The sequence below is a fragment of the Heteronotia binoei genome, chromosome 8 (genome assembly GCF_032191835.1).
Source record: "Heteronotia binoei isolate CCM8104 ecotype False Entrance Well chromosome 8, APGP_CSIRO_Hbin_v1, whole genome shotgun sequence".
Taxonomy (NCBI): Eukaryota; Metazoa; Chordata; class Lepidosauria; order Squamata; family Gekkonidae; genus Heteronotia; species Heteronotia binoei.
In genome coordinates this window covers 70,239,096-70,262,584 of record NC_083230.1, presented here as the reverse complement: position 1 = coordinate 70,262,584, position 23,489 = coordinate 70,239,096, and the positions used below count along the sequence as shown (strand labels likewise).

General features: G+C 42.7%; 1 protein-coding gene across 3 annotated transcripts in view; it reads left to right on the top strand.

Moving 5' to 3' along the window:
- Positions 1 to 23,489, top strand: part of NR2C1 (nuclear receptor subfamily 2 group C member 1) — an 80,135-nt gene that overhangs the window by 38,338 nt on the left and 18,308 nt on the right. For 2 of the 3 annotated variants that reach the window (XM_060245195.1, XM_060245196.1), the window contains 7 exons: positions 174 to 249; positions 1,080 to 1,187; positions 2,253 to 2,483; positions 9,110 to 9,191; positions 13,455 to 13,634; positions 17,748 to 17,913; positions 17,996 to 18,086. In XM_060245195.1, coding sequence (XP_060101178.1) covers positions 196 to 249; positions 1,080 to 1,187; positions 2,253 to 2,483; positions 9,110 to 9,191; positions 13,455 to 13,634; positions 17,748 to 17,913; positions 17,996 to 18,086 — 912 coding nt within the window. In that variant the 5' untranslated portion in view covers positions 174 to 195. The remainder of the gene's footprint in view (positions 1 to 173; positions 250 to 1,079; positions 1,188 to 2,252; positions 2,484 to 9,109; positions 9,192 to 13,454; positions 13,635 to 17,747; positions 17,914 to 17,995; positions 18,087 to 23,489) is intronic. The other variant, XM_060245197.1, reaches the window with a different exon arrangement.

The window sequence follows — 23,489 nt, the reverse complement described above, 5'->3', positions numbered from 1 at the left end:
GTAGCCATCATGCCACCTTGGCTGTAACATGGTGTGGCTACTTGTGAATGGATTTACTGTAGTTTTTAAGGTTTGTGTTTGAGTGCTTTTGTCAGAGAAACTATTATTATTTTTGCTCTGATTTTCTTTCTGTAGACATATAGAATTTAAAAATATCTACCTTTCTTTAACAGGAAATATTAATAACTGAAGATCATGGCAACCATTGAGGAACTGGCCCATCAGATTATTGAGCAGCAAATGGGAGAGGTAGTTATTTTGGGGACATCTTATAAATAAATAATAAGTGATACAAAAATCTCTAGTAATTCTTTGCCTGTAGTTTTGAATATACAAACTGTGTTTTTCACATACTTAGTTCATTATCATGCAAATCTAAGGTTTTCTACAAGGATACCCAAGAACTCAAATGATAAATATAGAATTGGGTAGAAAGTAAGAAGAAACCAATAAGACACATTGTATGTTCTTTTCAGTATTGGGAAGTAGGAGCATGAGTTGTTACTTGCAAATTCTAAATTTAATGTGTAAGTTGTGTTCTGAAGGTTTGAGAAGCTCTAGTACATAATTTTTTATTTTACGGTGATCAGGTATGAGGAAGATAACAGCTTTCTTCTTCAGGCAGAGTCAAATTTAGTTCTTTCCAAGGAAAGAAGTAACTCCTGTGTCTGGATACTGTGGACACAATGAACAGTTCTTGATTTTTTACAGTCATCTTGTCTATTTCCAAGCAATAACTTGTATTTTTTAGATATCCAGACACAGGAATCACTTGTGAGGAAGGGTGGGATACTGGAAAGTAGTATGTTAGTCTTAATATTGATTTGTTATCAAATCAGTGAATCTGTTCTAGGGGGCATGGAAATTGTGTCATCAGAATTATCTAGAATGAATGTGTAATGCTTATAGTTCCTTCTAAGGAGAAATTATTTGTTAGATGCTGAGCCCTCCCCCTTTAGCCGATTAGTTTATTCTGTAGAACAAAGATACAGCTGAATTTGGTCAGTTCAGTTAAACAGTTAGTATGGTTTGGGTGTTTTTGGTTTTTTAACCATTTTTTAACTTTCCCCCCCTTCTAGATAGCACATTCCCAAGGATCTGTCACACAAACACTAATGGATGGGTCAGCGCAAAGAATTCAGATTGTCCCTTCAGATACAGGTCTCACCTTACCCCAGCGCATACAGGTACATAGGATCCAAAGTATTTTGACAATTTAAGTATTTTGCAGAAAAGAACATCTTGATACTTGTAGGATGTGCGATAATTTTTTAGTCTATTCAACAGCAAATGGAGTAGTTCTTTCTGAGGCACTCCTTTCCATAACGCTTCTACTGCCCAAGAGAAGTGTTGTAATAGCTTGGCTATAGTGCAGATTTCATTTTCCCATGCATTCAATGGATTACTGTAAAAATAATGAGTTTGATAATTTAATTTAAACAATATCAGGCACACTGAATACCATAAAACTATATGTTAAACATTTATTATGAAAGGGTATATACCACTCAAGCTTTCATGCTATGGTTCAGAGCAAGTTATGAAACTTTTATTTTGAGATCTGACTGTGCTACCAAGAAAAGAGAGAGCTCAGCATCCTGGAACCAACACAGTTGTTCCTTTGCCTTCATTTATTCTTGGATGTCAGCATCAATTAGCAGCAGATCTAGCTCTAAGTTATGCCTTGTTAGTACTGCATGGAAATAATAGTTCTCACTTCCTTCTGTGTTCCTAACCCCAGCATGACAGCAAGGCTGTTTCATGTAGTTGTGCCCACTGATATTATGGATGAGTTTGCCAGGTCTCAGACTGTGGGAGCCAAAGTTTCTTTGTATATATACAGTCTTAACCCTCAGATTCTGGCTTGTTACCATGACAATTAATTCCATTTCCTGGAGACCCTTAGAAGGAAGCTAAAACCCAGAAACTTCAAGTGAACTTTGAGACCTGGGAAATCTAACTGTGGATTATTTTGTGCATATTCAGCAAAATCCTGAAGCAGATAAAACCTTACTAAATTATTCTTAATAGAAATAATGTTTCAGGCCTGTTTCTTGCCACAGCTGGAGGAATCCCACCCATATACCTGAAGTTTCTGTAAACACATTGCATGTACTTTTAAAAAAACACTCTATAAATAAATATCAAATTGCTTTTTAAAAGGTGAAATGTGTTGTATATCAAGTTTGTTTCTTAATAGCTGACTGTTTTGTACCCTTAACTTGTAATAACTTGAGATATAATGTTACCAGATTGTCACAGATCAGCAGACTGGGCAGAAGATTCAGATTATTACAGCGCTTGATCAGACAATGACAGGCAAACAGTTCATTTTAACAAATCATGGTGGTTCTACCCCAAGCAAAGTGATCCTTGCCAGGCAAGATGCTACTCCAGGAAAAGTTTTCCTAGCAACTCCAGATGCTGCAGGAGTCAACCAGCTTTTTTTTACGTCTCCAGATATAACTGCACAACACAGTCAGGTATGTTGACTTCTGTTATTAAAACCTTTTAACATGACTTAAGATAATAATAATAATAATAATAATTTTTTATTTCTATCCCGCCCTCCCCACCGGAGCAGGCTCAGGGCGGCTCACAACATAAAACACACATTACATCAGTTATAATTATAAAACACGGTTAAAACAATTACAAAGTATTAAAATTCACATAACAGTATGGCGTTATAAAGATGATGATCCATTGGCAGTAGTGTGATAACCATGTTACGATGGTGGAGGGTGATAACCTGTCTTCAGTTATTAAACGAAAGTATTGAAGAACATGTGTGCTTCATAACTTGAGGAAAGAAGGATGCATTCTTCAGGGAATAATGTTTTAAAATGAAATTTCACAAAATGATTTATTCCACACTTCCTCCTGGAAGTTCTTAGCAGCGTACATGATTCACCTGCCTCCCTCCCGTTTCAGCCACATAGTAATTCTGTAATAAAAGTCCTAAGTACAGGTGACTGTGTTACCAAGGATCTCTTCCCCAGTCATAGTAGTATATCTTAGTCTTTAGTATTGCATTTTAGGGATTCTGTACTTTGTTGGTGAACTGTATGGCCCTCATATAATTATGTTCTTGTATCCTGATGGGCAACACAGAAATCAGATTGATTATGTACTCTGCAGTCAAAGATGGAGAAGCTCCTTACAGTCAGCAAAAACCTGGAGCTGACTGCGGCTCAGATCATGAGCTACTCATTGCAAAATTCAGGCTTAAACTGAAGAAAACTGGGGAAGTCATTAGGCCATTCAGATTTGACCTTGATCACATCCCTTATGAATATACAGTGGAGAAGAAGAATAGGTTTAAGGAACTAGAGTTGATAGACAGAGTGCCTGAAGAACTGTGGACGGAGGTTCGTGAGATTATACAGAAGGCATCAATCAGCACCATCCCAAAGAAAAAGAAATGCAAGAAAGCAAAGTGGCTGTCTGATGAGGCTTTACAAATAGCTGAGGAAATAAGGAAAGCGAAAGGCAAAGGTGAAAAGGAAAAATTCACCCAACTGAATGCAGTTTTTCAGAGAACAGCAAGGAGAGATAAGGAGGCCTTCCTGAAGAAACAATGCAAAGCAATAGAGGAAAATAATAGAATAGGAAGGACAAGAGATCTCTTCAAGAAAATTGGAGAATTCAAGGGAATGTTTTGTGCAAAGATGGCCATAACGAAGGACAAAAACGGTAGGAACCTAACAGAAGCAGAAGAGATCAGAAAGAGGTGGCAAGAATACACAGAAGAATTATACAAGAAGGATCTCAATGACCTTGACAATCATGACAGTGAAATCGCTGATCCTGAGCCAGACATCCTGGAGTGTGAAGTCAAATGGGTATTAGAAAGTATTATTAACAACAAAGCGAGCGGAGATGACAGTATCCCAGTTGAGCTATTCAGCGTCCTAATAGACGATGCTGTTAAAGTGATGCACACATTATGTGAGCAGATTAGGAAAACGCAACAGTGGCCACAGGATTGGAAAAGGTCAGTTTATATTCCAATCCCAATGAAGGGTGATGCCAAGGAATGTTCAAACTATCGCACCATTGCACTCATCTCACATGTCAGCAAGGTCCTACAAGCTAGGCTTCAGCAGTACGTCGATCGGAAACTACCAGAAGTCCAAGTTGGGTTTCGGAGAGATCAAATTGCCAACTGTCATGACTCATGGTGGGTCTTATCAAGTGCTGCCACCACTCTGCGTTAAGGGTTCCCCTTGAGAAAGCACAGAGTACCCTCCCAAGCCCTTCAGGCCTCCTGTAGCTTAGGCCAAATAATAGGTGTGAGGACCAGGAAGAGTGAACAACAACAACAAAAAGGTTTATTTCAGGGCAATATAAATTAACAAGGTGCTATAAAACAGTAAAAGGGTGAAGGGAAAATAAACAAATGCCCTAACGGGTCTGAACTTACTGTCCCTACTGTCTCAGTCAGACCTAGCCTACTCACCCGTCCTCTAAGGGTAAGGGTCTCTTTCTGGCAGCAGCTCCTCCTCAGCTCTGCCTCCTAGGAAAAGAACACCCCCTTCCTGGGCTTGGCCCTTTTATCTTCTCCTCCCAGGCCCCACCCCTCTCTGGCCCTGTTTCCCTCCAAAACCCTAGCCACCCAATCACAGGGATAGAGGGGATCCTGGGAAATGTAGGCTCTTCCCAGTACTCCTAAGCAGGCTTCCCTGGGGCCTGCAGGCCCAGGATCATGACACCAACATTCGCTGGATTATGGAGAAAGCACAGGAGTATCAGAAAAAGTCTATTTCTTCCTCTGAGGCGGAGGCCATCTCTGTGGGTTATTCCCATCCAAACTTCAAGGAGGCAGGAAATACTTTTTTCTACTTCCTGTTGGTGCCTTCGGAATGACCCGCCCTTCAGTTTGTCAAGCTTCGGGGCTTGCTCAGGGAATCTTTGAGGTCCATGACAGAGGCCCTTCAACCCCAGGTATTTTTTGACTTCAGTAGTCCTGACTGATGTCTGCTTACACATCCCCATTAATCCTGCTCACAGAATATTTATCAGATTTGCAGTGAATGGCCAATGTTCTCAGTGCTGGACACTTCCTTTTGGACTTTTCAGGGGTCCCAGGGCATGTACCGAGATTCTGGTAAACCCTGTAGTCCACCTCAGGCACCAGGGGATTTACGTCCATCCATAATTGGATGCCCTTCTCATCAGGTCCAGCAGCCTCTCCAAAAACATTCGGGGCACCTAGTCCACCCTCCGCTCACAGGAACATGGTTTTATTGTAAACCAGTCAAAGAGTTCCCTTTAACTGTCTCAACTGAGAACCATCATTGACACATCCTGCAGTTCCCTTTTCCTCCCACTGGAAAAAAGTGCAAGATCCAGGTTGCTGTAATCCTGGTAATCCAGGACAAGTTCTCATCCCTATTGTTTCTGGACAAACTGATGTATCTGCTGATCTCCTGTTTAGATACAGTCCGGTGGGCCAGACTTCATTCCAGACCACTGCAGCATTCCCTTCATTCCTATCAGTTGTCCATCATGGGAAAGAAGATTTTTCATCTCTGGATTCCTGTATCCATCAGATCCAGTCTTCTCTGGCAGGTGAAGGTCAGCAGTCTTTGACAATGCAAGGAATTTCCCATCAGAGTGGAGTACATCGGGGTGGACAGAACGTTGTTGGACTGGCGTAGGGGAATGGTCCTTCCATCCCAAGATCTTCAACCTCATTCGCCAGCACCTAGGATGTCCTTTCCTAAACCAGTTTGCGTCAAGCACGAAACATCAGCTTCCTTGCTTCTTTCATGGGGTATTACTACATGAAGATGAAGGCGATCGACGTCTTCCTGCCCCAGGACTCCTCTTTGCTTCCCTCTGCTTCTACTCATTCCTAAGACCATTTGCAGGATTCAGGAACAGGCGGCCAAGGTCATACTGGTGGCCTGTCATAGGGCTCGACATCCTTGGCTCTTGGCGATTACAGAGATCTGCCCTCCTCTGTCTATTCCAGTCTCTCCAGACATGCTTAATCAGAGCCTGATCTGGTGCCCCCAGCAAGACTGGCTTCGTTTTCCCACTCTTCCAGTCACTCTTCTGGAGTAACAGATACTATCCAAGAGCCAATCACATTCACAACACTATCTGGACAGCTTTTGTGAGATGGTGCAAACAAAACCAGATTGAACTGTTGGCACCCTTCACTGTTTTTCTATGTTAGTTTTTCTCCAGGATAGTCTGACATTAGGTCTAAAGTCCTCCACTATCCAGTCAGATTGCTGTCCTTACCACAGCGCTTCCTGTTTATGGAGGATACAAGCTGCCCAAACATCATGTCCTGTGTTTTCCTGCAAAATGCTATGTTCTAGGCACCTCCTCCGATATATTGCTATTCTATTTGGAGGTTACAGTATCGTCTGCCCTTGCAAAGTCTCCCTTTGAGCCTTTCAGGGAAGTTGGTCTGTAGGGGTACTGAAGATGACTCTCTTTTTAATTGTTGTAACCTCAGCTCACAGAGTCTCGGAGATTAGTGCCTTATCTGTAAAATCAAACCTTTCATCCTTCACACAGATCAGGTAGTGCTCAGGGCTGATCCAACATGTTTTTGCCTAAAGTTTCTTTGAATTTTCACAGATCACAAGAGATCTATCTTCCCACTTTTTGGCTACAGTCAAAGCATCCCAAGGAATTTGTGTGGCATACCCTGGATGTCCACAGAGTGCTTAATATCTACGTTTCAAGGACAGACTGCATCAGGAAAACAGACAGCTGCTTCAGCAACATATTACCTTCCAGGTCTGGGAGTTGAATGTCCAAGACCTTCCATTAGCTTAATTCTCAAGGCTTGTGCTATGCAGCCTACAAGGCTTCTAGCCTAGAGACACGAGAATTATGGCACATACCTTGTGTAGTTCATCCACCAGTGCAGCCCTACTTAATAGATCATTTCAGAAGAAACTTGTAAAGCTACTGCATGTTTTTCCATTTCCACTTTTGTTTGTCATTACAAGCTGGATTATTTGGAAGAAGAGTTTTGCAGCACACCGCGATAACAGCCAATGATGATGACCCACCCATCTAAGGGACATTGCTCTGGGAGGTCCCACAGAGATGGCCTCCGCCTCAGAGGGAGAATAACCATTGGTACTTACCGTGAAGGGTCCTTCTCCTCTGTGGTCAGGAAGCCATCTCGGCCCTCCCATCATCATCAACATTACTGTTTCTATGTGCTGTTCTCTTCTTTTTTCCTTTCTACCCTGGGTAGAAAGGGTACTGTTATGTGGCCATTAATGCTCTTGTTTAGTACATTTTCTTTAACAGAATTAGAGTATTACTTGAATTATGGTTACTGCTTTCGGAGTCCTAGAACTGAAGGGCGTGTCATTCCGAAATAGAATGACCAATAGGAAATAGAAAAAAGTATTTCCTGCCTCCCTGAAGGATGGATGGGAATAACCCACAGAGATGGCCTCCTGACCTCAGTGGAGGACCTTCACGGTAAGTACCAATGGTCGTTCTGTTTTATTGACTACGCTAAAGCCTTTGATTGTGTGGATCACAACAAACTGTGGCAAGTCCTTAAAGAGATGGGAATACCAGCCTACCTCACATGTCTCCTGAGAAACCTGTATAAGGGTCAAGAAGCAACTGTCAGAACGGGATATGGAACAACTGATTGGTTTAGAATAGGAAAAGGAGTTCAACAAGGATGTATATTGTCACCATGCTTATTTAATTTATATGCGGAGTACATCATGCGGAATGCTGGCCTGGATGAAGCAGAAGCCAGAATTAAGATTGCAGGGAAAAACATCAACAACCTCAGATATGCAGATGACACCACTCTAATGGCAGAAAGTGAGGAGGACCTAAAGAATGTCTTGTTGAGGGTGAAGAGGAGAGCACAAAAGTAGGCTTTGAAACTCAACATGAAAAAAACTAAGATCATGGCATCCAGCCCCATCACACCTTGGCAAAAAGAAGGGGAAGACATGAAAATAGTGACAGACTTCACATTTCTGGGATCCAATATCACTGCAGATGGTGACTGTAGCCATGAAATTAAGAGACGTTTGCTCCTTGGGAGGACAGCTATGGTGAAATGGGCAGTATAATAAAAAGTAGAGACATCACCCTGCCAACAAAGGTCTGTAAAGCTATGGTATTCCCGTAGTAATGTATAATTGTGAGAGATGGACCATAAGGAAGGCCGAGCGCAGAAGAATAGATGCTTTCTAGCTGTGGTGCTGGAGAAGAATCTTGAGAATCTCTTGGACTGCCAGAAGATCAAATCAGTCAGTCCTAAGAGAAATCAACCCAGACTGTTCCCTGGAAGGTCAGATGCTGAAGCTGAAACTCAAATACTTTGGCCACCATTGAGAAGGCAGCACTCTCTGGAGAAGATCCTGATGCTGGGAAAGACAGAAGGCAAAAAAAGAAGGGGATGGTAAAAGATGAGATGGCTGGACAGTGTTACTGATGTAACTAACATGAATCTGAGCAGACTTCAGAGGATGGTGGAAGACAGGAGGGTCTGGCATGACTTTGTCCATGGGGTTGTAAAGAGTCGGACTTGACTGTGCAACTGAACAACAACAAAAATATCCTTACAAAGAAATATGAAATCAGAAAAGAGAACATCAGGACAACACTGTTTTGGAAAACATCCTGGATATTTTAGATGCTAAAATTTTTACTTGAAATATTGCATTTACATAGGAAATAGACATTTCTGCTAAATAGAAATTCATAGAAATAAACTTTCAGTTCAGCATGATTCAGTGAGCTATGGTGACAATAAATATGGAAAGCCAAAGCCATACTAGAGATGTCAGAATAACTGAAACTCGATTTATACATTTTCTTTAAAATTTGTTCTTCTCAATTTATATGTTTCTTGATTGACATTTTCCTGATTTTTTTAAAATTGCCAAAGGTATAATCAAACTATTTCTCGGTTGACATTTTCTGTTTTTTTTAAAATTGCCAAATGTATAATCAAACTTTTTTGGGAGGAAATATGTTTCATGTGTCTGTATTGTATTGCATCAGGCAGTTAGTAGGCATGTATTTAGGAAAAGCAGCTGGTGAAAGTGAGAGCTGGACTACAGTAATACTTTTCTTTCTCCCCTCTCCCCTTCAGATTTTAACGGACAGTTCTTCCACAGAGCAAACCCTAAACAAAGCATTTGATCTCTGTGTGGTTTGTGGAGATAAGGCATCAGGTAAATTACTTTGTACTACTTTGCAAAATTAATTTTGAGTTATTTTTCACTAGTATTGAAAAATAGTGTCACTGAGTACTGAAAATAAATTGGTTTTTAAAATTAGGACAGTGTGCATCTTTCCATTACCCACACAAGTTAATTTCTTTTGAAGGTAAGCAACTTTTTGCTCATGGCCCTCCTTTAAAAAAATTCCTTAAAATGGTGAAAGTGTTTTTAATAAGCAACTTTTTATTTATGTTATCCAATTAAGATTAGTCCAACATTGTAGTTATTACTGCTATGAATACCCAACATCATTTTTTCCCTTTTGATTTGTATTTTATCTCGTTATAAAAATTGTGAACTTGCTCTGTCATTTTGATTTCTCATTTCCAGTAGTATGTTTTTATAACTATCCCCCCCCCCCCATTTTAGTTTCCAAGCTCAGACATCATTTACATCTGTTTTTTCTCTATTGTGTAAAATGGATATAAATGGAAAAATAAGTCAGGCTGAATTTATAAGAAAAAAAGCAGACAGATTTTTAATGTCAGTGGAATAGATGGTTATCTTTCTAGGCTTCTTCAGACTACATAACTTAATGGACACTGCTGACAAGTAGATGCTTACTTAAATGAGCATAAATGGCTGGTGGTTAATAACTATATACCATATTTATGTCTGCATAGGTGAAGGCTGGAAAGAATAACTTTGGCAAGTGGAAGATGAAAGGATCTTTAAAAGTCTGCATCTCAGCCTCTAGAATAGAAAGGATTTCTTTGTTTAGTTATGCATCTTTTTGATGAGTTCCTTGTTTATCTTTGATTTTCTATTTAAAACTCTTGTACTTTATGTTTTCTCCCTTCTTATAAAATCTTCATTTCTGAACTGTAGAAATTTTACCATGTTAAGAAACTTTTTTGTAAAGGAGGGCCATAACAACTGCAGTATAACAAATGAGAAAGCAGCTCATTTGTTTTGAGGGATGGATCTGACATAAATGATACCTCGTTGGGCTGGGCCATGTTGGGCCAGGCCACATGTGTACCTATTAAAAATTAGACAGCATAAACCTTAAAAAATGCTTAAAACATTAGCACTCGTTGGTCTTAAAAGGTACTCCCCAAGGGAGGAGCTTCAGCAAATGGAGAAAATAGAGGGCTTGCTCTAGCTCCTGTGCAACTGAGCAAGCCTTGCAAAGCAAGCTGTTACACAAAAGGAAGAAAGAGAGAGGGAGAAGGAAACAGATGACAGTCAGTTACTCGGGGGCCTGATAAGAGCCCTCTGAAGGCCTAATTCGACCCCTGGGCCAGATGTTTGACACCCCGATCTAAAGCTTCCCTGTGTGCTGTCAGTAATTAGGCCACCATTTGTGTTGCCAGGCTTAGACTCACAATCTGAACATCTGTGTAACATCCCTGGACTGCTGCTATATTTCCAGAGCTCGTGGTGAAGCACTGGTGCCTTACTGGCAGTGTCAGTAAACCCCATTGAATAGATCTGTGTAGATATGCTTAAGATTTCTCTCTAACTGTCTCTCCATCTGTGACCATTTATGTGCTGGCACAGCAAGTCTAAAGATCTATTTAATATTAATAATTAGTATGAAAAAATGTCCATGAAAACTCATGGAACCAAAAGGTTTGCAAATATGTTATCACCTCTCTTGCATTCCATCTACATAACTTAAATCCTGGTAGTTCAACTGAATGAATTTTCTGGTTGTGTTGAGTAAGACTATTTTGTAATTATTTCTTTCTGAAAAAGTCATACTTTTCTAATTCCCTTATGGGAAAGGGCAGGATATAAATCTAAAAATTAAAATAAAATTAATTAATTAATTTGAGATGAACTTCTCCTGGTATGTCCCCTGAAGAGTGCTACATTCTGAAGCTCAGAATTTACTGATGATCACTCACCCAAAAGATGTCATAAGAACACTATAACAACATAAGAACATGAGAAGCCATGTTGGATCAGGCCAATGGCCCATCCAGTCCAACCCTCTGTGTTACACAGTGGTAAAAAAAAAAACAGGTGACATCAGGAGGTCTATCAGTGGGGCCAGGCTATCCTTGACAACTGCCAGGGCCTTCTTGACACTTGTGCCTCCATGGTGGAGTTCTCTGCCTGGTGACATCTTTGCCCTGCAGGGCCTGACACAGTTCCGTGCGGCATGCAAGACAGAGATGTTCCACTAGGCTTATGATTGAGGACAGCAACGGTTACCACCATACCCAACCCATTATCTGACCTACTCCCCATGGAGGGAAGAAATATATAATGCCACCTAGAGTTTCAATTGCAATTTTAATGTTTTTATCTTGATTGAGTGACTTAATTAATTATTATTTATAAGTTTAATTGTGCAAATTTAATTTATGATGTTTTAGAATTGTATTAAAATATTAAATATTGACCTGAGCCCAGTTGAGAGGGAGGGCGGTTTAGAAATTAAATAAATAATCTTAAATGCATACATGTGAACTAAACATAATGGTCTAAGGATGATCCATGAGTGTAATGTGATGTGCTTTTCAAATCAAATTGAGGAACCAGAAATTTGTTGGTAATAATTATAGAGGAAGTCAGGAAATAGAAGTGTATACATTAATGGTCCTGCATTGTGCCTCTATTGTTGTGTTCAGTATTGTTTACTGGCCCCTTGTAAATGTTTCAGTTATTTTAAATTGAGTCATTTTGATCAAGTGCTGCAGTAACTATATGGATATTAATATGAAACTAAGGTCTTAACATTTATGGTATCTGAGATATAAAATGCAAAAGTTGTTGGAAAGCCTTGCAATATATTTCCTGTGAAACGTCTTTAAATGTAAATAAATAAATGCATTGTGCAGGGGGTTGGACTATATGACCCTAGAGGTCCCTTCCAACTCTATGATTCTGATTCTAAGTAACAGAAAGTAAAAGTGTTCTCTCCAGCATAATATGCTATACTCCTATAAGGTAGATACTGAAAGCCCTATCCATCTACTCAAGATAATATATTGTGGGTAAGTGGAATAATGCTAGCTTATCTCCTACACCTCCCCCCCCCTCAGCAGGGCACCTTCAAGCTCCCACTTGCATAAAACCCAAAGCATGTAGACCGTGGGATCTGTTTGTGGTCTACACAGCTTGTAGTTCAGTCCTGCTTGTCTTGGTCTACATACATGTGATATTAACATAGGTACATAGTGGCTGGGGGAGATGGTAGGGGAAGCATGATATCTTCAGTTTGTCTTGTATGGAAGGATGCTGCTAACTCAGAGCTAAATACAATAAGTGCAGTTGTAAGCATAGTTACACCTGTTTAAGCCATTGACTTCAATTGACTCAGAAAGGTATAATCACGAGTATTGAAAGAAATAAGGCTTGGTGTTTGTTTTGTTTGTGATATATACAAAGGTGTGGGAAAGTTTATTATTTATTTTTATTTTGCTTTATTTAAGGCTCACCTTTCTCACTGAGACTCAAGGCAGTTTCTTAATTAAACAGTACTGTATCTGGTTTCCAAACATAACCCTAAAATGCAAATCAAGAAATCTACACAATGGGATCATGTACAGAAAGGGAATAATTTGCCTGCAAACCTAGGGGGATCCTAGTAAGTGTTGCCTGACAACAGGATTAACCCTCGCCACTTTTCACTAAAAAGGTAAAGGTAGTCCCCTGTGCAAGCACCAGTCGTTTTCGACTCTGGGGTGACGTTGCTTTCACGTTTCCACAGCAGACTTTTTACAGGGTTGTTTGCCATTGCCTTTCCCAGTCATCTACACTTTCCCCCCTGCACACTGGGTACTCATTTTACTGACCTCGGAAGGATGGAAGGCTGAGTCAACCTGGAGCCGGCTACCTGAACCAGCTTCCGCTGGGATCGAACTCAGGTCATGAGCAGAGGGCTCCGACTGCAGTACTGCAGCTTTACCACTCTGCGCCATGGGGCTCTAGGCCTAGTGTATTTGTACTTGTAAAGTTACTAGTTAATCTTATTGTCCGAGCATGTGTTCCATTCTCAGCCTGTTTCTTGTTAGCATGGCATCATAACTTTAGGTAGAGAAGATGTCATCATACAATTGTATAGTTTTTATTAAATAATAAGGGCCTTTGTTTTATTTGAAGTATTAAAAGCTATTTGGTTTACGCTATAAATGCTTTGGTTTCAGTAATGATTTTAAGAACTGTGCACTTTATTTTCTTTAGAATGTAGTTGTGCGGTGTGTTTGCTCTAACAAAACACAGCAGCAGTGTTATAATTGTATTTTGTTGTTATGCAATCAGGACGACATTATGGAGCAGTAACATGTGAAGGATGCAAAGGATTCTTTAAAAGAAGCATACGAAAGAATTTAGTGTATTCATGCCGAGGGGCAAAAGACTGTGTGATTAACAAACACCATAGAAACAGATGTCAATACTGTAGGCTACAGAGATGTATTGCTTTTGGAATGAAGCAAGATTGTAAGTATGAGCATCATCCAAAGTTGCTTGGGTGAAGGGGGCAGTTGTTGAAAAACTCAGGAGATTTGTTCTGTTCTGCTTAAATTACTTCTGGAGCAGCCATTCGTACTCAGAAGGGGAGAGCATCCTGACTGATTGGTGATTCCTTCCTTCTGGATGCAGGGCTTATCTACAGCTTTCTGTCTCTTATGGTAATAGTGAAAGGATATACCTACTTAGTCAGTTCATTATTCTACCTTGCGAAGGACAGTGAGGTTCTGGAAGAAGCTCTCATAGCACCAGAACTCTTATTTTCTAAATTAAGAACAAAAAGGAAATCAGAATATAAGGGCCCAATAATTCTGTGTATAATTTAAAGCATAAATATTACCAAATATGCATGTATTTATTACAAATTCAATAAAAACAAATATGGGCCCAAATAATGGCCTCAGTTCAGAATAAAACTACATATTATTCTCAAAGAGACACTATTATCGACCCTGACCAAACACATTTCGGCCAATTGTCCTTCCACAGTGGTCAAACAATATTGTTACAGAATGGTGGCAGACATTACAATTTCTTAAACTTAGACGAAGGTGAGATGATTTTATAATCATTTCCTGTGAGCCAAGACAGAGATGTAAATCATAGGCCTCATTCTAGATAACATAAGAACATAAGAGAAACCATGTTGGATCAGGCCAATGGCCCATCTAGTGCAACACTCTGTGTCACACAGTGGTCAAAAAACCAGGTGCCATCAGGAGGTCCATCAGTGGGGCCAAGACACTAGAAGCCCTCCCACTGTTGCCGCCCCCCCCCTCCAAGCACCAAGAATACAGAGCGTCACTGCCCCAGACAGAGAGTTCCAACAATAAGCTGTGTCTAATAGCCACTGATGGACCTCTGCTCCATATGTTTATCTAATCCTCTCTTGAAGCTGTCTATGCTTGTAGCTGCCACCACCTCCTGTGACAATAAATTCCATGTGTCAATCATCCTTTGGGTGAAGAAGTATTTGCTTTTATCCATTCTAACCCGACTGCTCAGGAATTTCATTGCGTTCCCACGAGTTCTTGTTTTGTGAGAAATGGAGAAAGGTACTTCTTTCTCTACCTTCTCTATCGCATGCATAATCTTGTAAACCTCTATCATGTCACCCCGCAGTCAACGTTTCTCCAAGCTAAAGAGCCCCAAGCGTTTTAACCTTTCTTCATAGGGAAAGTGTTCCAACCCTTTAATCACTCTAGTTGCCGTTTTCTGCACTTTTTTCAGTGCTATATTTTTTTTAATGTGTGGTGACTAGAATTGTACACAGTATTCCAAATGAGGCCGCACCATCGATTTATATAGGAGCATTATGATACTGGCTGATTTGTTTTCAATTCCCTTCCTAATAATTCCCAGCAAGGCGTTGGCCTTTTTTATTGCAGTCACACACTGTCTCAACATTTTCAGTGAGTTATCTACCACAATGCCAGGATCTCTCTCTTGGTCAGTCTCTGCCAGTTCACACCGCATTGACTTGTATTTATTGTTAGGATTTTTGGCCCCAATGTGCATTACCTTCCACTTGGCCACGTTGAACCATATTTGCCATGTTGATGCCCACTCACCCAGCTTCAGGAGATCCCTTTGGAGTGCCTCACAATCCTCTCTGATTCTCACCACCTTGAACAATTCAGTGTCATTTGCAAACTTGGCTAATTCACTGCTTACTCCTACTCCAAATCATTAATGAACAAGTTAACTTGCTGCCGTGGCCGGAAACACTTCCCTAGAATAATGGTTCAGCTGTACCTTCCTCTCATGGTCAAAAGTTTTTTTTTTTAAGATGCAGTTTAGCGCTAAATAGTAATGTAATAGTGAAAGAAGTTATTACAGCTATGCCAGTATGAAAGTAAAATCCAAAAACAAAAAACACAATTGACATAACACTTTTCAGTATGACCAACCAAATGACATATAGAGTTTCTCAGAACTCTTCATCAGGCTGAATGTTTATATGAGTTTGGGAAAAGGATGGAGGTTGCAGCTTATTTTATTTATTTCGTTAGATTTTGTATAAAAGATTTTTAGACTCTAGATTTAATAAGATTTCCTTCTACACTGAAAGGGTTTCCCCATATTTGTTGAATAGCTGTTGTACTATGTTGACATTTGATACAGTATTTATATGATAGAGAAGGAGCTCTTGCTGATTGGTAATAAAATTAGAGAAATCAAAAGTGAAATTTTCTTATAGGACAGTAGTTTTAAGAGAATCCTGGGATATCTCAGATACTTACCAGAGGTTCCTCAGTTAGAAAATCATTTGTGTTAAACAACCTTCCATGAAAGACAGCTTGTTTACCAGTGTTGTTCTCCTGCAATGTACAATCAGGTAGGACAACTGGATATGTTCAAGTGTGAGTATGAGCTCAGTTTATGTGGAATGACAGTGAGTGAATCCCAAATGTATTCTTTATGTGAATTCAGTCTGTATCCTGTAAAACTTTGTACAATCATCCCCAAAACAGGTTCCTTAGAAAGCATGCAGCAGTTCTTTGGCAGATGAGTTTGCATACTACTGAGATTTTCTTAACATAACACTGGCAGTCTCTTAACCATGGCTAAGTGACCAGGACTGGGTTGTGAAACAGAAAATTACAAGTTGCTGAGCCTTGCCCTCTCATGCATTCACATTCATCCTTTTCACTTCAGCTATAATTAAGTATTGCAGTCAGCGAACATTGACTATAGTTAATGCTAGTTAAGGTTCTTTCTCAGGGCTACTAAGTGTAGCTTCCTATTCTGGGAAACAGGCAGCCAGACATTTAAGGCTAACACAACAAAAAATGCAAGCTAATGACCAATTTACTAAGAAGTATATAGAAATCAGTCCAGATGTCCAAAACATGTATATTCAAGTCCCAAAGTACTGTGGTGACAAGCCAATTGATTAAGTACTTATTTCTTTCCAGTCTTCATCAGACCTGGGACCACTAACAAAAGAAAATATTATACAAAAATATCAGAAGGACGTTCAGACACCACCACCCCTCTTCCAGTGAAAAAATATATATCATACTTACATATTGATTCAATTATATAGATTCTTTACACAATTTTCAAAAAAGAGGGATGCAGAGCATCTCCAGCAGCAATTTCAAATCGGCTACAGCTAATTTCAAATCGGCTGCAGCTCAGTATGTGGCTTCTTGCGCACCCTAATGGTGCAACTAACATGTTTAAAAAGGCAAACATCTCATTTACAGCTGCCATTACACAAACCTCTTAAAGGTAAAGTAACATATTTCTAATGCAACATGCTAAAAGACACAAACACCACAAACTATATCACAGCAGATACAAAATATTCCATACAAAGAATGTCAAATCCCATAATTTATACAAAAATACGTTATCACACAGGCAAATTATGCACAGCACTCATAATATTATAAAGACCATTCATAAAAAGCATGTCAAATCATTGAAAAAACAAAAATATTCACAGTCATTATTCTTTTGCATAAAATGGCTGACCATAGGAGCTTCAATCACATGGTTCCTAAGTCTGCTCCTGTGTTCCAGAATACGTTCTTATGCAAAAGAATCATGACTGTAAAGATTTTTGTTTTTTCACCTTATACAAATATGAACAAGCAGATAGAAATGAAGACGTGCACAAGATCCTGCTGCAAAAAGAGGCATACTGAATACACCAGTTGAATTGCATTTCTCCATATGGACTGAATATGACCAATGATTTTAGATGCCTTTTATGAATGGTTATATTATGTTTTGGACATTTGGACTGATTTCTATATACTTCTTAGTAAATTGGTCACTAGCTTGCATTTTTTGTTGTGTTATCCATTATAGTGACCTCTCTCGGATTGTATTCTATAGACATTTAAGGCTAGCAGGAGGAATTCATGCACAGAGAGGAAAACTGAAGATGGTTTAAAGATCACTAGCATCATGTCAGTGCTGGCCAGAAAATTTTTTTGTTAGGTTTACTGTCACTCCTTTTTAAAATAAAATAAAAAATTCCAATAACAATTGAAAATCAAGGTAGTTTTCTAGAAAATAGCATGTAGCTTTGTAGCTAATTGTGTGTGGGTTTTGGATTATTACTGAAAGTTCTACACCCTTTTGTAGCTGTTCAGTGTGAAAGGAAACCTGTTGAAGTATCACGAGAAAAACCTTCAAATTGTGCAGCTTCGACAGAAAAGATTTACATCCGGAAAGATTTGCGCAGCCCATTAACAGCAACTCCAACCTTTGTCACAGACAGTGAAACAGCAAGGTATGCAGTACTACCTGGGATTAGATAGCACTGTAATTTTTCTTGATGGAATAAGCAAAAATGTGCGTTTTTTTTATTTCAGGTCAACAGGAATGTTGGAGTCTGGAATGTTTGTGAACATTCATCAGTCTGGTATAAAGAATGAGCCTGCAGTGTTGATGACTCCAGATAAGGTATAATATTTATTTTATTTTTATTCATTCACATTATTTGTAGTCCATTTGGACTCAAGGCAGATTACAGAGTGAGTCAACAGGATAGGACATTCAGTAAACAATGCAAGGATTAGAGTTGTAGAGCCAAACAGAAATATAAAAACATATTAAATTATGCAAAATTTGCATAGTAGGATCCTAGTTTCAGCAAGCTGAACACAGTAGTATAGACCATAGTCCCTAATAATTTATTCAGTTAACTTTGTGAATCATTTAATGCAGTATAATTCTATTGCTTGTGTAGAACACCCCTCTTGATAATCCAGTTTTACATATTTTGTGGAAAGCCTGGAAAGTGGAAACCTTCCTGGCTTCCTCAGGCAGGCTATTCCACAAGGTGGGCCACAGTGGACAAGGCACTTGTATAGGCAGTTGTTACTTTTGCTTGTTTTCAGATTGGGAACAGCAGATGATCTTGCTCAGATGAGTGAAGCTGTTGTGTGAGTGCATAGGATGAGAGGTGGTCTCTCAGATAGGTGGGTCCAAGGCCATGAAGGGCTTTGCGATGGTCAGTACCTTAAACTTAGCCTGGTTACTGATGGGCAGCCAGTGGAGTGACTGTAGAATGGGAGTAATATACGTGCTCTGTCTAGCTCCTGATAATAGCCAAATCACAGTGCTCTGCACCAGTTGGATTTTCTGAATTGATTTTGAGGGGAGACCAGTGTATAGTGCATTATGTACAGTGGCTATGTGTGGAACACTGCCCTTGGAATAAAGCCAGTGGGGTTTTCTTTTCTATGACTGCAGTTGTAATGAACCACAACTAGGGGAGGCACGTCAACATTCTACTACTACATATTTGATATCTAAGTAAGTGGAAGTGGGGATGCCTGAATTGAAGCCCCCAGAGAACTTCTGGGAGTCATTCCAGATCTGTTTGGCAGCTCTCCCTTTAAGTAAGGGGTGTCAAACATGCATTCCTGGGGGCCAAAGCAGGCCCCCGAGCAACTGGCTTTTGTCTGCTTTCTTCTCCCTCTCACTTGATTCCTTCTGAAACTCAGTCTGCTTTGCAAGACTTGCTCAGTTGTACAGGAACTACAGAGCAAAGCCTTGATTTTCTCCATTGGTTGAGGCTCCTCCCCCTCCTGGTCCCCTAGGGAGGGAGGGAAAGAGCCAGAGCTTCCTTTGCCCAGTTCCCTGGATTCCATGGGAGAAATACAAAGAAAGCACCTTTAAGACCAACAAGTGCTAATGTTTTAAGCATGTTTTAAGTTTTTTTAAATATTTAGTCATGTTTCTCTGTGTCCTTTAAAAAGTTTATATCTCTGCTACCTAATCTTAAATAGGTACACACCTGGCCTGGCCCGGCCCAATAAGATCTCATTTAAGTCCGATCCGGCCCTCATAACAAATGAGTTCGACACCCCTGCTTTAAGTGAAACAGAATGAGGAAAACGAAGGCAAAGTTGGTTGATAAGAGCTCTGGAAATGGCATCAAGGCTGTTTGGTTTAATGAGTTCATATTGGCTTTATCCCTGAAGCTATCATATTTTCCTTGCATTCAGTACAAGCTCCTGTATGCCATGCTTTTGGTATATCTCAGGCAGACTATCTAAATTATTGTCCCAATTTATCCACTCATAACTCTTGGCTTAGAAATAGCCTAGGTACAACTTGTATGTATGGCCTTTTTGAGGGTTGCCCACAGCTGGCACTTCTAACAGTTTCCATTGGGAAGTATGCAGAAGTCTTGTTCCCCAGATATCACCTTTGGTTTACAAATCATGACCCCCATCAACCTTACATTGCTTCATTAGCTTCTTGTTTTTGTTCTGATCTTCTTCGTGGTCTCTGTGCATCACACCGATGGGAGATAGGCGCTTGCGCCGATCACGATCGGTAAACTTCAAAGCTGCGGATTTCCACACCCCCGCCGCAGCGCGCATGCCCAGTCCCCCACTGCGCATGCCCACCAAGGCGGGGAGCGGACATCCCGCCAGTTCTCTTCTGACCGCCGCGCTGATCAGTTGATCTCTACCCGCTACGGTCGGTGAACTTCGTTCTATTGATTAGCTGTAGTTAGTGTAGTTTAGTTTAGTTAGTTTTAGATAGTTAGATAGCTGTTAGGTTTTTCTACTGCGAGGTGGGATTTTCCCCCCTGTTTAGCGGGGTCTTCCCTTCCCTCGCGGCCGCGTTTTCCCCCCTCGCCTTCGTGGCGTATGGAAAGACGGTGGGGGTTTTTTCGCCGGTGTGCAAAGTGCGGCAGTAAAATTGCCCCCCCCCCGACAGACACTCTCTCTGTTTGCTGTGCCTTGGGGAAGGACATAGCCGGATTCCTGTGGACACTGTGCAAAATTTTCTAAACAGACCAGGAAGAACCGGGCCGCGAGGTTGGCTGCGGCGCTCATGGAGCAGGCCCTCTCACCCCGCAAAATGGCCGTCGAACAGGCCGATCCCGAGGAGCAGTCGACATCGAAGGCTGTCGACACCGATCGGGCCTCCACCGACGCCGATCGCCCCCATAAACGTGTGGGCTCGGCTACCGCTATCGAGTCCCTGGTGCCAGTTAAGAGGCACAAGGACGAGAAGGCGACGTCGGGCGACAAGGCTAAAAAGCCTAAAAAACCTGAAAAGGCTGGGCCTCTGCTGTCGGCACCGCTGACTTCCCCCGAATCGCCCCCGGAGCCGGTGGGCGACGCGCCGCCCCTGAAGCTTCTCTCTACACGCAGGGACAGCTCGCTGCTCGCCTCGGCCTCGACACAGCTCGTGATCACCGATTCGGACTCCGAAATCGAATCGGCCCAACGTACGGGCAGAAGCCTGGACCGACGCTCCTCTTCGGGTCGAGAAACCCCCCGGTCCCGAAGCCCGATTCGGCACCGACCTGATCGGGACCGACCCAAGGGACTTTCTCCGCAAGACGGTGGGGCTGATCGCACTCAGCACCTACCACCACAACAAGTGCCTTGGGACCAGCGCCAATGGCAATATCTTTACGGCGCTTATCCTCTGCAGCCTCCCTTTCCCTGGCTCCCTCCAAAGCAGCCAGAATGGGACCAGCGCTCAGCCAGCTCCTATCAGTCCCGAACGTCTGCTCGCCCTCAGAAGCGTTCCTCGGCATCGGCGGCGGCGGGATCGGCTTCCGCAGTGGCACCGGTGACGACGTCCCCCGTGACCGAACGTCGGGCCCGATGCGACCCGACCCCTAGGTCGGCACCGACGCCACAGGTGTCTCCGGTCGAACGTAACCCATCCGAGAAGTCAGAGTCGGCGGAGGCATCCCCCAGATCTTCGGACTCTTCACCTGAAGAGTTGGAGGACCCATCTCCTGGAGAACCTTCTCCTCCCCAGAAGACGTCTGACAAGCTGCCCATCTCCCCATCGGAGGACCTCAAGTCCTATGGGGACCTGGTACGGAGAATGGCCCAGACGCTGTCCCTGTCGACGGAACAACCGCAACCGGTCATAACGGATAGCGTCTTTGACATTGTTCAGAGGGACACTTCCACGGCGGTGGCATTACCACTTACTAACGTGATGCTCCAAACCGTCAAGTCCTCCTGGGACAAGCCCGCCTCTACGCCAGTGTCTTCGCTGCGCTTGGATCATATGTACAGGATCCAGGAGAGCACTGCCGAATTCCTCTACACACACCCTAGACCGAACTCGGTGGTTGTGTCTTCTTCGTCTAGGGCGAAGAAGACACACTCCACGCCACCCGATAAGGAAGGTAGGAAACTGGACTCCATGTGTCGTCGGCTGTACTCTGCAGGCTCTCTCGGGGTGAAGATAGCCAGTTATTCGGCTTGCATGGGGCGGTACCAATACGCCTTATGGGAACAGGTCTCCTCCGTTATGGGTACCCTCCCGGAACAAAGCAGAAGCACCCTTAGACGGCTCCAGAAGGAAGGGATGCTCCTGGCCAAACAGCAGCTCACATCCGCCAGGCATTCAGGGGATGCATGCGCCAAGGCACTGACTACGGCCATTTCCCTTCGACGCCACTCTTGGCTGAGGTCCACGGCGCTCCAACCAGACACTCAGGTCTATGTGGAGGATCTCCCCTTTGAGGGTCCCGGTTTGTTCAGCTCCACAACTGACTCTGTCCTCCAGGAGCTGGACAAAAGCATCAAGACGTCCCGCAACCTTGGTGTTTCGGCCCCCCGTCTGCAGACAAAGCGACAGTGGACAAAGCCGTGGCAGAAGAAGCAGTACGCGAAGTCACCGGAGCGCTCCTGGAAACCTAAGTCTTCCACGTCCTTCCAGCGCCAGCAGTACTCCACCAAGCAGAAGTACTCTCCCCCTGCTACCCAGCCTCGCCAAAAGGGATCCAAGCAGGGCCTTTGACTTCCGTGTCCCGCCTATAGTTGCGGACTCTATTCGCCTCTCCTCCCATTTGCCTGCGTGGTCCCGTGTTACATCGGACCTGTGGGTGTTATCCATCATAAGGAGGGGATACGCGATAGAATTTCTGCGCTACCCACCGACGCCCAAGTTTGTTTATACCCCCCCATCCCAATCCCTCCGGGAGGAGGTGGACTCCTTGCTCCTCAAACGTGCCATAGAAGTAGTTCCCGCGGCTCAGAGGGGCCGTGGGTTCTACTCTCGTTACTTCACCGTTCCCAAGAAGGATGGCGGCCTCCGCCCAATCATGGACCTCTGGGCCTTGAACTGCTTCGTCCGCTGCGACAAGTTCCGCATGGTCTCGCTGCAACACATCCTTCCCCTGCTGTCCCCGGGCGACTACATGGCCACGCTCGATCTGAAGGATGCGTATTTTCACATCTCTATCCTTCCTGCCCACCGGAGGTTTCTGCGGTTCACGATTGGAGAAGCCCATTTCCAATACCGGGCCCTTCCCTTTGGACTTTGCACGGCTCCGAGGGTCTTTACCAAGACCATGGTCATGGTGGCCGCCCACCTGCGGCTGCAGGGGGTGACGGTCTTTCCTTATATCGACGATTGGTTGATAGTGGCAAGCTCGAAGGAGCTTCTCGAAAGGCACATCCACCTGACTCTAGACCTGCTCACGCAGTTGGGACTGCAAGTCAACTGGGCAAAATCTCACCTGCTCCCATCCCGACAGGTGCAGTTCATCGGGGCCATCTTGGACTCCAAGGCGTGCAGGGCATTTCTCCCTCCAAGCAGAGCGGATGTACTTATCCAGACGGTTCGCTACTTTCGCGAGAACCCGGTGGTTCCAGCTCGGCAAGTGCAGAGACTATTGGGCCTCATGGCGGCTACGACCGCGGTCATACGCATGGCAAGGCTTCACATGCGGCCGCTACAACTCTGGTTTCTCAGAGTCTTCCGTTGCAACATCGATTCTCTCTCTCGCAGGTTGACGGTCCCCACGGAGGTCCTCGCATCCCTTGGCTGGTGGGAGGTCTGGAATCACCTGACGGAAGGCGTGCCTTT